The sequence below is a fragment of the Lissotriton vulgaris genome, chromosome 7, assembly GCF_964263255.1.
Source record: "Lissotriton vulgaris chromosome 7, aLisVul1.2, whole genome shotgun sequence".
In the NCBI taxonomy this organism is placed as follows: domain Eukaryota; kingdom Metazoa; phylum Chordata; class Amphibia; order Caudata; family Salamandridae; genus Lissotriton; species Lissotriton vulgaris.
Window position 1 is genome coordinate 583,913,067 of NC_141695.1, and position 14,999 is coordinate 583,928,065.

At 45.9% G+C, this 14,999-nt stretch overlaps 1 protein-coding gene across 2 annotated transcripts in view; it reads right to left on the reverse strand.

The window, feature by feature from the left end:
- MGAT5B (alpha-1,6-mannosylglycoprotein 6-beta-N-acetylglucosaminyltransferase B) overlaps positions 1 to 14,999 on the reverse strand; it is a 795,006-nt gene that overhangs the window by 57,917 nt on the left and 722,090 nt on the right. For both annotated transcript variants that reach the window (XM_086930672.1, XM_086930673.1), the window contains exons 15-16: positions 9,256 to 9,330; positions 775 to 1,028 (exon numbers count right to left, since the gene is read on the reverse strand). In XM_086930672.1, the coding sequence (XP_086786798.1) occupies positions 775 to 1,028; positions 9,256 to 9,330 (329 nt within the window). The remainder of the gene's footprint in view (positions 1 to 774; positions 1,029 to 9,255; positions 9,331 to 14,999) is intronic.

Consider the following 14,999-nt stretch of genomic DNA (forward strand, 5'->3'; position numbering starts at 1 on the left):
TGTGATTGGCCCGAGCGTCCTGGTTCGACCCTCAGCCAGGGAAGGGGAGCATGTTCTCCATGCAGGTTGTAATGCAGCCCGCAGGGACAACAGGGAAAGCGTGCATGAGTGTTTTGGGTGGCCCCAGAGGGCCGGCCAAACAGTCACATGCACTTAGGAGTGGGCAAACCACTCTGCCCTGCCCTGCTTGGCTCGCACGCAAAGCAGAACAGAATCATAAAATGATGATAACTCAAAGTTATTGTCATTTTATGTTTCCTGGACGTTTCACTGCTTAAAAGCAGTGGGGCGAGGAGAAAACTGTAGATTCGCACTATGGAGAAGAGACAAGAGGAGAAAACTGTAGATATATTCCTCACTATTAGACCTGGGCAAAATTCCTGCACTTTGTGAATTTCTAGAAATTATGCACTGCAAGATTTTACGTAATTCCTTTTTCTACCAGAGTGTACCTTCTGTTAACAAGTCTCCCAAAATGCCAGTGAGAGTTAATTCACTCAGACCCATGTTCTACCCTCTAGCTCCAGGAAGACAAAGGTGTCATCATAGCTTGAATATTTTGGTGACACAAGAAAAAATGTGCTGAATAGCATGTTGTGTTACAAGAACAAATGTGGTTGAATAGCGTGTTGTGTATTCACCCTCTAAAGGCAATCTTTTCAGAATGGATGACACAGGTATCAGAATAGACCACTAGGTTCTGGTATTTCCTCACAAACCAATATGTTCTTTGCTAACGCAAAGTCATTTACTTTGGAATACAGAAACACTTACTGCTGAAATGCATTTTTCCTGTTGATCAGCCTGAAGAAGGCCGGCTCACAGGTCCGCCCGTGCTCCTGGCAGGTCTCAATGCAGGACAGTCCGGGGTCTGAGAGCCACACCTGCATGGACGTCGGCGGGGGCCAGATCTGCGGGCTGCTCACGTTGGTTGGCCACACCAAGACTGTGGCGTTGTTCAGCATCGGGAGGGGGATGGTGTCTTTCCCTGTATTGTTCGCCTCCATTGGTGTGCTGGCACAGAAATCCTATGAAGGAACAACAAAGCAATAATCGGAAAAAGAAACAGTGTTCTTGCGCGGGCGGAGGACGGCGCGGCCAGGCTGCTTCATGCTGGGTCTAAGCAGAGCGCCTGTCTGAATTATTCAAAGCCCCTCAACCAGGAGCAAAGACGAGCCAGAGGGGCAGCTCGACACGTGCTGGTTTCTGAGCAGTCTGGAGGATGAGGCTGCGTTGCAGACAGGGGCGGCTGGTGACATTTGAAAGTGGTGTGGCATAAACTAATTTGCATATTGCACCGCAGCGATCGAGCGCAGCGAGCGAGCCCGAACCACCTTGCATCCATCCATACATCATTCATTCATGCATCCACCCATCCATCCATCATGCATCCACCCATCATGCATGCATGCATCCAGACATCATTCATACATCCACCCATACATCCACCCACCCATCCTGCATCCATACATCATTCATTCATGCACCCACCCATCCATCCATCATGCATCCACCCATCATGCATGCATCCATGCATCCACCCACCCACCCACCCTGCATACATCATTCATTCATGCATCCACCCATCCATCCATCATGCATCCGCCCATCATGCATGCATGCATCCAGACATCATTCATACATCCACCCATACATCCACCCACCCATCCTGCATCCATACATCATTCATTCATGCACCCACCCATCCATCCATCATGCATCCACCCATCATGCATGCATCCATGCATCCACCCATCCATCCACCTACCCACCCTGCATACATCATTCATTCATGCATCCACCCATCCATCCATCATGCATTCGCCCATCATGCATGCATGCATCCATACATCATTCATGCATCCACCCATCCATCTTCCCAACCATCCTGCATCCATACATCATTCATTCATGCACCCACCCATCCATCCATCCATCATGCATCCACCCATCATGCATGCATCCATCCATACATCATTCATGCATCCACCCACCCATCCTGCATCCATCATCATTCATTCATGCACCCACCCATCCATCCACCCATCCATCCATCCATCCATCATGCATCCACCCATCATGCAAGCATCCATCCATACATCATTCATTCATGCATCCATCCATCCACCCATCCATCCATCATTCATGCACCCACCTATCCACCCATCCATCCATCATGCATCCACCCATCATGCATGCATCCATCCATACATCATTCATGCATCCATCCATCCATCCATCCACCCATCCTGCATCCATACATCATTCATTCATGCATCCACCCATCCACCCATCCATCCTGCATCCATCATTCATGCATCCACCACCCATCATGCATGCATCCATCCATGCACCCATCCACCCACCCATCCACCGAACAATCATTAATGCACCCACCCTGCATCCATCCATCATTCATGTATTTTTATGACCATATAAAAATAAATTATGGACTCTAACAAGCCTTTAGGATCGATGTTGAAGGATGTGCCAGTTTACATATTACATCACCCCTACCTTTTTATGCTGGAAACCTTCTACCGCCCATGTATTTGCCATCCTGTAAGCCATAGGTATGTACTATACAAATTCACATACAAACATACACCAACATGCATGCAATAATAAATGCATATATCATGCTATTCCACCTCTACCGTTTGTTAACATTTTGAAATTTTATAACCTTAGTTCAAAGAGTACATTATATTTGTGGTGACAGTTGTTAACTCATTTTCTGGAAAATGTTTATAAAATGAAATCTGTTGAAGGCTGTTGTTGCAACTATCAAAAAAGAAATTCTGAGAATTTTTACATTTCCAAAACCCCATGCCGTGAAATAAACGGGTGACCTGGAATAGACGCACACATTTCTGCAGCAGATGCTTTAACACACTGAACTATCTCAAGTCATTTGTGCAAGCTAGTGGCAGCACTTACGTTTAATCTTGGAGTATTACTATATGTCGACTCGCCACATATCGTACCTTGTGTGCACCCACACGCGTTTCATACCCTAAGCATATGCAAATGACCCCCTGACCCGTCGCGGCTGGCATGAAGGGGCGAGAATTAATTTAATGAAAAGAACTTACCATGCATCTCCTCCGGTCCCGCAAACTAACTTCTCCCCGCTCTTTTCTTTTGCTGCTCAACAGGAAACTAACTGCAGTGACAAATCAGGAGATTGGATGCGACGGGGGGGGCCGGGCGGCTGGCATTTGATAGGGCATGGGGCGACATTACTAAAAACACGTCACCGCCCCAACATGAGCCTATCTTTAGACGCCTGCACTAAACTAGGCATGCGCAGCATACCTAATGGGTCGTGAATGTGAGTGAGGGGCAACGCTCCTCACTCACATGCGCAGTCAGATGGCCCATCTTCTGGACCCCTGCTCTAGCGGCTTGCCTGGGTGCGCTGTGCGCACTTTCACAAGTGAAGCACAGGCCGGCCTGGAAATGTAAAAAGACGAATTGTGAAAGCAATTTGTCTGTTTACATTCCTGTTGCCGGCCGGAACTGCCGTGAGCCGTTTCTTTTGCGGGGCGCTGCCCCGGCGCCCCTATGGACCAGCCGCCACTGGTTGCAGAAGATTATTTGCTGAGTAAAAAGAAGAGAGGAACTCTACATTGTGCAGCCAGAATAACTAATACGTGCCGCAATTTTCATTTCAGGGGAGGGGACGTTTAAGGCAGTGTCGAGCGCCCCCTGCAGGGAGGTACAGCAGACACCAAGCAGGGGCGCCTTGCAACATCCCCAGCTATTCTAACATCCTCGGTCCCTCTGAAGTGACAACATTGGCCAACAAATATGGCGGCGGGGAAGGTCCAAGGCGCAGGCAGAGGGCTGATCCCAGTCACTGCTCCTGCATAGCTTGACACTACTTAATTCACCATTGTAAGTGCATGCCTAGAATAGTGATTTGGGCGTCTTAGGCTGGGTGCAAACCCATTAACAATGGAAAATAAGTCCATCAACTAGGGATGAGAGCGTGAATCCAAGAGAAGGGCCCAGCCTAGTCTGACCATGGACCTTGGGTACCACCTTCCCCGACCAAGTTACATAATTCTGTGCACATTGTCACCCTACACCCCACTCCGCACCAGTGGTGGTATTTTAACCCTGTTACATTGCATCTACATTCCCTGCATCTCTCACCTGTACAGCACCATCCCTACTTCCGAGATATGGTTAGTAACAGACACCCGCTGTGCAATGCATTAGGTGTTGCTTCTGGGATTGTAAATAACAATGGGGTTTAATTTTTTTAAAAGGCATTGCCATTTACAATGCCAATAGCTCCAAAATTCGCAGTTGCAAGACCTATTGCTTTGTAAATGCTTGTTCATTCTGTCTCTATATATTATTCCACCCCATGTATGCCTTTTTGTCCTATCTCTATGTTTACTCACCATTTCAGCTGTCAGGTTATTTCTCTGCCTCACAGTGCTAGCCATTACTAATAACTCTCGAAATGTTTGCCTTCAGTTATTGCGACCCCCTTCCATCTGGTGTCCTTACCCACTAGGAAAAACTCCTGTCTGAGAAACTGTTGTTTGAGCCTGTCTGTTTTTTTGAAGTCACTTGCTTATCTGTAAATGTATTGTGTTCGGAATAGGTCTTTCCAAACCTGGCAGCATTTCTGAGGAATATGCTAAATGGAAGAAATTGCTTGACACCGTTTTAAGTGTCTCTCTGGATCATTGAGTGTAATTTGTGATGTCACCACTTCAGGGGAGGTGTGGGTGGAAGAGGTGTGGCGCAGCGGTCAGGGCGGGTGACTCCGGAGGTAAGGCTCACGGTGTGATCCTCAGCGGCAGCTCAGCATCATGTGCCTCAAAGCAATAACTAACTTAATCTCCCCAACGGTCCCAACCCCTTTAGGGGTGATAAGTTCGAGCTGTACAAATATTGAATTATTATTATTATTAAAATAGGACATTTTTTGTCACAAGGAGTTTTTTGTCATTATGTGCCTGTATTTTCGAGAAATTCAACTCCTATGGCTGGCGTCTATGATACTGAACGCAGCAGGAAATTCAAGGCACTTGCTTGGCCAGATCCAAGTTGCAATCTTAAGTGGACTTATAACCAGTTACACTAACCTTGAGTAATTAACGACCAGTATATATTAACCAGTAGGAGCCACTTATGCTGATGGGGTAACTATTAATGAGAGCCCTTAACCTCATTTAACGACTTTAAAGTTTCTGTCAACATTTTGTCTCCCCGAACAAATTTTCTATTCAATTATCGGCTCCCTCTTCCTCGTCTACCATTTTTTTCATGGTGTGGGGGGAGATGGCGTCTGTGTGTGGGGGGGAGGCGCCACCCTCAGCCTCCTCTATAGGACCCACCTAACAGCCTCTAAATAACCTGTGACCTCTGACCTTGTTGGCACTCCTTCTGCAACTCTTGAACTGTGCCCAAAAATCGCAGTATTAGGTGTTTGCACTCTCCGATACCTGCTTTCATTGCTGTTCCCCATTTTCTCTTGTGCATTCTTTAAATTGGTGTCAATTTTTCACGACAACATTTTTTATTCATTTATTATTTTTTATGTTTGCAGTTATATATAACGCTATCTTGGCTCATAGACATTACAGCACTTTACATGACAATAAGATCACATTACACATGTTTTTGGCACGGAGAGATTGAGGGCCATATTAGCAAGCAAATGCGATAAATATCACAAAACGTGCAAGCGCATTTTATTTTATCGCCGTCTATCGCTGGATCACATCCAGGACCTAGAGATCCTACGGGCTCAACATGGTATCCTACGCTGATGGCACCCAACTAATCCTCTCTCTATCCAGAGAATCCCACATCTCCAAACATAACTTCCAAGAAGGAATGGAAGCCATCGCCAGGTGGATGAAGAGCAGTTGTCTACAACTCAACTCAGATAAAACAGAAGTACTCATCATAGGCCCTTCATCAAGATGCATAGAACGACACCTGGTGGACCCCCGCCCTCGGTAACCCTCCATCCCCCTCCGACCACGAACACAACCTCAGAATCATCCTGGACTCCAAACTCAAAATGAATTGTCAAATCAATGCGTCACCACCGCCTGTTTCCTCACCCTCCGTCTCTTACAAAAGACCTTCAACTGTATTCCTCTCAAGCACAGGAAAACCATCACCCACGCCCTCATCAGCTGCGGACTGGACTATGACAACACACTGTACGGCCGGATCAACAAAATCTTCACCAGCAAACTCCAGAATGTACAGAGCCCCTCCGCCAGACTTGTCCTCAACCTACCTCACCACGGCTACATCACCAAACACCTGCGGACACTATATTGGCTCCCTGTCGAAAATAGACTAACTTTCAAGCTTCTCCCCCATGCCCGCAAAGCTCTCCACAAGCACCGGACCAGCCTACCTAAACCACACCTCTCGTTCCTGCCCCACAGAGTTTCCTCCACTTAACCCAGCTCTCCCTAGCTACGGTGCCATGCATCAAGAAAACCAGAGCAGCAGGACGATCCTTCTCCTTCCTTTCAGCCAAAGCATGGAACACCCTCCCACTCCACCTCCAGCAGGCACCAACACTATCCAAGTTCACGAAAGACCTCAAGACCTGGTTCTTCGATGAACCCTGATGAACATCCTGGAACTGTGCGCCCCCTCCGCCCAGCTCCTTGGGACCCTACGGTGAGTAGTCTCACTTCACCAACCTTTGATTGATTGATAAAGGGAGCTTCAACATTCTCATATCTGAATATTAAATTTACGAAGCAAACACAAGGAAACCGGTCCCATTATGCTTGTTTCTGGTCCAGAGAAGACCTGGCTTGGCAGTTCAAGCTGGACTGTTCTCATGAGGCACAGGGTCAAGACTGATTTGTATATAACTAGGGCTGAATTGGGGTGGCGAAGTGAGCTGAAGAACGATGATGGATTCAACCCAGATCTGTGACTAGGGGTGAGTGTCTGAAAAGTTTCAGCGCTCCATTCATCATCTCCTTGTGTTTGTTTTGTTTGCCTTAAGTTGGCAGGGTATGCCCAGACGTGGGTCCCTTGCACACTTTGCCACTGGATTCGTGCTAGCCTGGCTGATGGGGGGTGTAAACCGGAAACCAGTCCTAGGTTGCTTGTTTCTTGTCCAGGGAAGACCTGGCTTCGCAGTACGGGCGGGACTGTTCTCATGAGGCACAGGGTCAAGACTGATTTGCATATAGCTGGGTCTGAACTGGGGTGGCGAAGTGAGCTAAAGAATGATGATGGATTCAACCCAGATATGTGACTGGGGTTGCGTGTCTGAAAAGTTTCAGCGATCCGTCCATCATCTCCTTGTGTTTGCTTTGTTCGCCCTAAGTTGGCAGGGTATGCCCTGACGTGGGCCCCTTGCTCACTGCCATTGGATTCAAGTTAGCCTGGCTGGTGAGGGGTGTTACCCCAATACCAGCCCCAGGATTCTTGTGTCCAGTTCAGGGAAGACCTGGCTTGGCAGTTCGGGCTGGACTGTTCCCATGAAGCCCAGGGTCAAGACTGATTTGCATATAGCTGGGTCTTAACTGGGGTGCAAAGTGAGCTAAAGAATGATGATGGATTCAACGAAGATCTGTGACTGGGGGTGAGTGTCAGAACAGTTTCAGCGCTCTGTCTATCATTGCCTTGTGTTTGCTTTATTCAGTGTATGACCACAGATTCATGGAATTTGCTACCAAGTTGGGTACTAAACCTATTGGAGAAATGTTGGCGATATATAAAAGTAAGTGTCTTGCAGGAGCCATGGATGGGGCGGGACTATGGAGATTCGATCAAAATGATGTAATTCAAAACAAGAAAATACATTGCTGAGGCGATTACGTGCACTCCCACATTCAAGCTCTGTGTTCATTATTCATAAAAAGCTTGGAATTTCCCATATTGAAGGTATTTTTTATATAAAACCGGTCCTTTTTTGGTATGCAGTCTGTCATAAAACAGAGACTTTTTTTTAACGGAGTTTTACATAGCGCAAACTTGACCCGAAGGTATCGGGTATCAGAGCGCTTTACATACCACCACTTATGTTACATGAGGACACATTCATTTTTGTTAGGCACAGGGAGATTAAGTGATTTGGCCAGAATCACAGGATGTTCAGCGTCATTGCTGAAACTCGAACGCGGTTCCCCAGATTCGAGGCCGACCGCCCTGGTAAACTTAGTTTACCTGGGCTATTCTACAGGATTGTCTTTCCCTTGGTCATGCTGAAAAAACCCTTGGCTAGGAAATGTTACAGATATCTTGAAAAAGTTGAATGCACCAGGTGTTTTTTAGAAATTTCGGAGGAGATAAACCAATATAAAAAAATTAATTGAAGGTTTTGATTATTGGTAACAGAAAAAATGAGAGAGCATCAATGGAGCTCTTTTAAATTGCCAGTTAGAGGTTATCTAGTCATGCATCAGAGGAGATGGAATTCAAATGTATCGTTCTAATGTTTTGAACTCATGCCATACATATATCTTAGTATGTTTTCATTGAGGAATAGTCCATCATATGATGGCATTTCCTAAAATAGGGCACTGGGACCAGAAAAGATTCCTTTGCCCATATGATGGATCATCAATACAATCAGCAATATATTTTGTATTATTTTGTACATTTTATGTGAATGCTACAAGGCAATTTTTAAAACCACTGTTTGTAAAAGGTAACATTATTTATCATAAATTAACCTTTTTTATACATCTGTAAACTGGATGATTTTAAAAGTGTGTGATGTTGTGTGTTTAGTCTTACAAATCTAACGACAAAGGTATGTTTAATCTATTTGGAAAATGTGATTATGAATCCCTGGATCTTTTATATTGAACTGTTTATATTGTATTGTTGATAAGGAGTGTTTTTCTGCTTTTTACATACTGCTCATTTAAGGTTTGTTTATTGTATAAACAGATTAAAGATTAAAACGCCTTCACTTTTTGCCTGTGTAAGGTGAGATTCGAATATCAGAAAGATCTCACTACATAGGTATCAATATCAGATGGTAACATAAACACAAAGCACAACTTAAAAGTCAGTAGCCAGATGAATGAAAAATATATAATTTCCCATGGGTAGGCGTTACTTTGGGAGACAAATTTAGCAATTAACAAAAGGTATACCGGGAGAAAGATGTGCATGCTTGAAAGAAGACTTGAATCAGGTAAGTTCTTTTGTGGTCAAAAGGGCATATGGCTACAGAGGGTAGTGGATAGCTGCTGATTGAATTCAGAATTAAAATTGCTCAATTGAGAGACAGACCTGGTTCTGGATGTATACATGAATGCGTTCCAGCATCCCCCCGCATGTGTACTCGAACGGCAGGTATGGATCCACCTAGAGAAAGGAAACAGTGAGATATCCAGAACAAATTAACATTTTGCTCATGAGGAGATTCAGGTTTTTGTGAAGTTTAATCTAGTCTCTGTTAATTACATTCCACAGACTTTTTGGAACATATCCCAGGTGAATAATTATTCTCAGTGCTTGTGAGCACCACTTAACTGAGTTATGGAAAGGCCTATAGTTAACATGACATAGAAAAGACAAGTATGGGCATAAAATACAGTATAAAAATGCAAAAATGAATAATACTAACAATCATTATCGTGTTTTGTTGCTGCTGTTTTAAAAACTAACAGCAGTAATATTAATAAAGATAATAATAATGGCAAGAAACATAATAATACAGTTATCGTTACTGATAACAATAATAAATAATATGAATAATAAGAAGGAGAGAATACAAAGGGATAATTACAATAATGAGGAGCTCATCTCAGACCTTAGATAGCTCACTTCATCCCCGTGACACTCACTTTAGTCCCATCCCTTTCAGGTCTGACTCCTGCTTTAGTAGAATCTATTTGTTTCTAATGGAGCCAACTTTACTCTTGTGGAACCTGTTAAACTGCTGTGGAAATTAAACCACCTCCATAGAACGGAGTCTTGCCATCAATGAACCCTGCAGACCATTTCAGACCTCTTACAGACCTTGGTGAACTATGTGGAACTCACATTAGCTTGTGTGGAATCCAGTCCAGCCCTTGTGCATCTTCACGCCAGCCTTTGTGAAACTCACTCCAGCTTTTATATAACTGACTACAACAATTTGGGAACTCACTCTAACTCATTCTAGGCTCACTCTAATCGGTGCCACATTCATTCCAGTACTTCTAAAAGTCTCAATTGTCAGCCTCTGTGGAACTCATCCGACATCTTATTAAACTTCCACGCCCTCCTGGTACTCACCAAAGCCCCGCTGAACATGCCATACATTCTACATCGTACTGAAGCCTCAGAGAAGTATGAGAGACAAAGTGTTTGCAGCAAAAGTTGCAAGTAGAAGAGCAACACAGAATTCCAGAAAGAGATGGTCAGAAAGTGAAGGGAGCTGTTGTGTAAGGTGTATCTTCCATCTCACCCAAAAAATACCTTGCTCTTCTGTGCTGACTATTCAAAGTATCAGCATATATATTGGTCGTAGAACCCGATTATGCTGTTCAGTATTTTTCGGGTTTTACCTTGTGCTGGAGTCAGCACCTGCCCCAGTGCAAGCTCGAGAGAATACCCTCCTCTCCAACTAATGTCAAATTGGCACACGCATCTCTCTGTTTATGAGTTAGCTCTGGTGTGTACGTGCATCCTATAGATATTTCGGAAACATTGTCAGTGTTTACATTTTGTTTGCTTCTCTATAGCTTTTAAAAAAAAAAATTTTTTTTATTAGTTTCAAAACAAAGAAAGTAAAAGACATATCAGGTGCCATTCATTCAGACATAATAAGAAGGCGGACAGATGTTGATACAGGATAGATACTAAGCAGTGAAGAAACGGCTGATACGCCTACGCCAATGTATGAGAAACAGGATGTGCCACAATACAATATACAATTCACAGTAGGCGCAAGCTCTCAGAGTCTGCCCACCCATAAAATCAGAATAATAGGAGAAGCATGAGCACCAGATACTGGAATACCAACAAAGTCAGGATGTTCCACCAACTCTACTTGTAAAAGGAAGGAGAAAGGGAGTGTGAAGAAAAAGAAACCATAAAAACAAAAAAGTAGACAAAACAATAAACCCATCCCCCCACCCTGCACCCCTGCATATGGCTATCGCCTAACCCCAACTAGCAGTGTGCCTGTCGCCCCAACTAACTAAATGCTAAAAGTAGAAAATGGAGGAGGGCATCTTCATACATGCCCCCGGTCTCCGCTGCCCCCGCAAAGCCAAGAATACCCAGACTAAGGTCTCAAAATCTATTAAGCTGCACATACGTAGCGCAATAGGGGAAACTCCAAACACCACCCAACCTCCCGAACGCATCATGGTTGCAAACCCCGTGTCCAGTAATATCCTATGGCAAACTCTATCACACAGTCTCATCCTGGACCCTTCCGATCAAACATGTGCGCCCCTTCCGGACAAACTGTCGTTTCCGCAGGATAGTCAATGCACAAAAAAGCTGCAGCAAAGTTCAATCCGAGACAAAGCAGAGAGATGAAAGTGTGGCGAACTCCGCTAAGTCCAAAGACTCCCCACACCGTCATGGATTCCCAAAGTTGTTTCGTCCGCCATCTTAGCGGGGCCGATGTATAGGGGAGTGACGCAGTTTCAAACCAACAACAGTTCCCACCCAAAGTCTCTGGAAAGGGAGCATCAGGTAGTCCATCAGGTAGTCCATCCATAGTCGGCAACGATCGTAGGCCTGACAATCCAATTGCGGCATCGAGCTTGCTCTCGGCACCCAAAACACTGGTCAAAGGTTCCAACGTCTCCCATAGTACGGGGTCTGCTTCCTCCATCGAAGTGGCCATCTTGGGTATCTCGAGTCGTTCCGTTTCTTGTAGTGGACCAGGGTCCGGTCCCATCCGTCCAGTTCCAGACAAAGACACTATCATTTTATGGATGCGGGCTTCAATGCAAACATGAAGTGACCCTATGGCTGCCAACACCGTTCGTAGTGACAGATCACTCTCAGTCCGCTCCACAACATCTCGCTCGGTTTCGGTCATATTCACGTCGCCAGAGAGCCCGGTCTCCCCGGGGGGAGTAGGTGGATGCGGAACGGACGATTTCAGAGGAGGACTTATCATTGGGGACAATAACAATCCGAACTCAGCCACCGCCGGCGGAGATCCCAACCCAGCGAACACCGGCGGGGCCCTAACTGGGCCACTGGGCCAGGGACCCCCGTCCGTCGCTCCAATTGTGTGTTGTCACCCCTCCTTTAATATTCACCAATTCCGCCAACCATCGTCAACTTCGGTCCAAGAAAAAAAAAATCCACCTCGGTAGACCGGACCCTGTTACACCACTAAAGCCGATGTTGTTCAACTGAAAGCCAGCAGGGCCAGTACTCGAGACCCCGGCTTCCAGGCTGGTCTAGGCCGCAAACTGCCACACGACGTATCTTTGCCTATCAAACTGGTAGAAATCTCGGGATTGCACCGTTAAGCTCCAGTCCGGTTCATACACACGGAGGCAGGGCGCAAAAACAGGATAAATAACAGGATCTTCTGGCAGGAGTCGGAGGTCGGCGGAGCCGGGAGCTTACCAGCCATCTTGTTTGCTGGTGTAGCTTCTCCCTCTATAGCTTTTTTATCTTATAGTTTTCATTGGCTTCACCCCTCTCGTCTTAGGCATTGAACTGCAGAGTGTGTCCTACTAACACGCGATGTGATGGACAATCTTCTCTGTAGGAATAGGATATTAGAGACTGCCCGGTCTGTTGTAGAAGATCGAGCAGTCTCAAACTCTGGATTCCCAGAGCAGCTCTTCACCCAGCTGCAGGTCATTCTCAAGTGTGCAGTCCAGCTCACTAATCTAGGAACTTCTGGTTGAGCGAAGTAATGTACGTATGCCAAAATGGAAACGTGTGCATGAAGACGAAAATGTGTGTTTTCAGAACTGCTGTTTGGAGAAACATGGTTGAATTTTCAAAATAAATGTAAAGCTGCCAGTTGAGTGATAAATCATGTGACACAGGGGAAGCATATTGCTGATGTTATTTCCTTGGTGCCTGGGGCATCTCAGCTATGGTTGTTATGTATTGCCCATAATGCACTGAGATGACTACTTCTCGTATTTTGCATAGAGTGGCCACTAATGTGATCTTGGTGAATGTGATTACAATTACAACACTAACTCGGGCGGTTTCCACTTAATACAGACAAGGCTGCAAATCTGGTACCCCTCGCGTTCCCTTCTGCATCCCTTCCATTGTCGTCACCTTGGTGTTTATAGGGCTGCCATCTGAACTTGACTCGTTCTAGGGGTCTAGCTACAGACCCCTCACCCCCAGACCTCACGTGCCTGTAATCATGTGCACTGAAAACCAAGTACATCTGTAAGCCTAGCATTAGACGTCACCTGCGCTGAAGACAGAATAATGACCAAAAGTGGCATCTGCAGTGAAAATACAGCCAGGAGCCTGCGCCAGGGAGAGGGGGGTGGAGGGGGTGGGAGGGGGTGAGGGAGGGATGACATAATGGGACAATAATGACTGCAGGCAAATCTTGAAGCCCACCGGTGCGAGGCCCTCCAGGCATAATGGCGGGTAAAGAGCTTGTTGCCAAGAAACAGATGGGATAAGCAAGCCTCGAGAATTGGACTTGTCAGGCTGTCATGTTGGCAGCAGGGAGCTCCTCCCGGCGGGCCGTGTATTACACCAAGGCACTTTGTTCACTGCATGCCAATGGGGCAGTTAAGCCCAGGTCTTCCCAGCGTGGCAGTGCCAGCACGCTGCGCCTCACAGCATCCAGTACAAAAATGAATGTGCATAGCCCTGCCAGAGCCCGGGTGCTTTCCTTGCAGAACCTCACTGTGCACTGTCACGGCCAGTGCCGGTTCCTGCACTGAATGGGTCAGGGAAGGTTGCTTGCATGCCAACCCGCCGTGCAGAACCTGTTGTGGGTGAAGGGCACACGTGCACCTCTGTATGAACTGTGCCATAGCTGTAAAGCGCTTTATATGACCTTCAGTTTGCTTTACACAAGGCCAGAATATTTCTAAACACAGGGAGATCAAGTGATTTACCAAGAATTACAGGATGGGGGAGCCAAATCTGGGACTCGAACCTGGTTCCACAGTTCCAAAGTTGGAATGCGGGCCATTAGGCCACATCTCGCCCCACAGCCCTGTCACTTCTGCTGTGTTTGCAAAAGACCCTTGCACCTGTCTTATCATATTCATTACTAATATCACTAAAGTAATATCAGAGACAAAAACGTGTCTGAATTATTATTGGTTGACATTTTTATGTCAATGGAAACCATGAAATGGAAACATTTTGCACCGAGAAAAGAAAAGGTTTCTCCGGCCTATCAACGCGAGAGGGGAGGGAACACTGGGGCTCTCACCGTGACAAATGTGCACAGAAAAACACTAGCGGGAAGGGGCTAAAGGCTAATATTACAGAAATAGCGCATTTAGACAAAAGAGAACAGGAGGCTAGACCTGGGTGTCTCGTTGTTGACAATTAAAATAAGGAAGTATTCATCTACCCCGGAAAATATGAGCAAACAAAAAAAAAACAGATGAAAAAGGTGCTGTTTACACATGGAACCTCTATGAAAGCGATGATTATGGCTGCCTGTGCGGGACGTCGCGTGCGTGTGTGCGTAAGGCGGCTTGCTTTCATGCTGTCTGCGCTTCGCCTGATGTGTGTGAGGAATAGCAGATTGCGCTGCTGTTGCCTCTGTTCTGCCTTTTCTGTATGTTAGAAACATTTGCACTGCTGCACCTGTTTCCACTCTCTGGGGGTGTAATTCTCTCTTGCAGCCTATGCTGGTCTTAGAACCCGATTATGCTGTTCAGTACTTTTCAGGTTTTACTGTGTGCTGGAGTCAGCACCTGCCCCAATGCAAGATCGAGAGGATACCATGTGTTCCAACTAATGTCAAATTGGCCCACCCATCTCTCTGTTTATGAGTTACCTCTGGTGTGTTCGTGCATCCTATAGGTATATTGGAAACGTTGCCAGTGTGAACTTTTTGTTTGGTT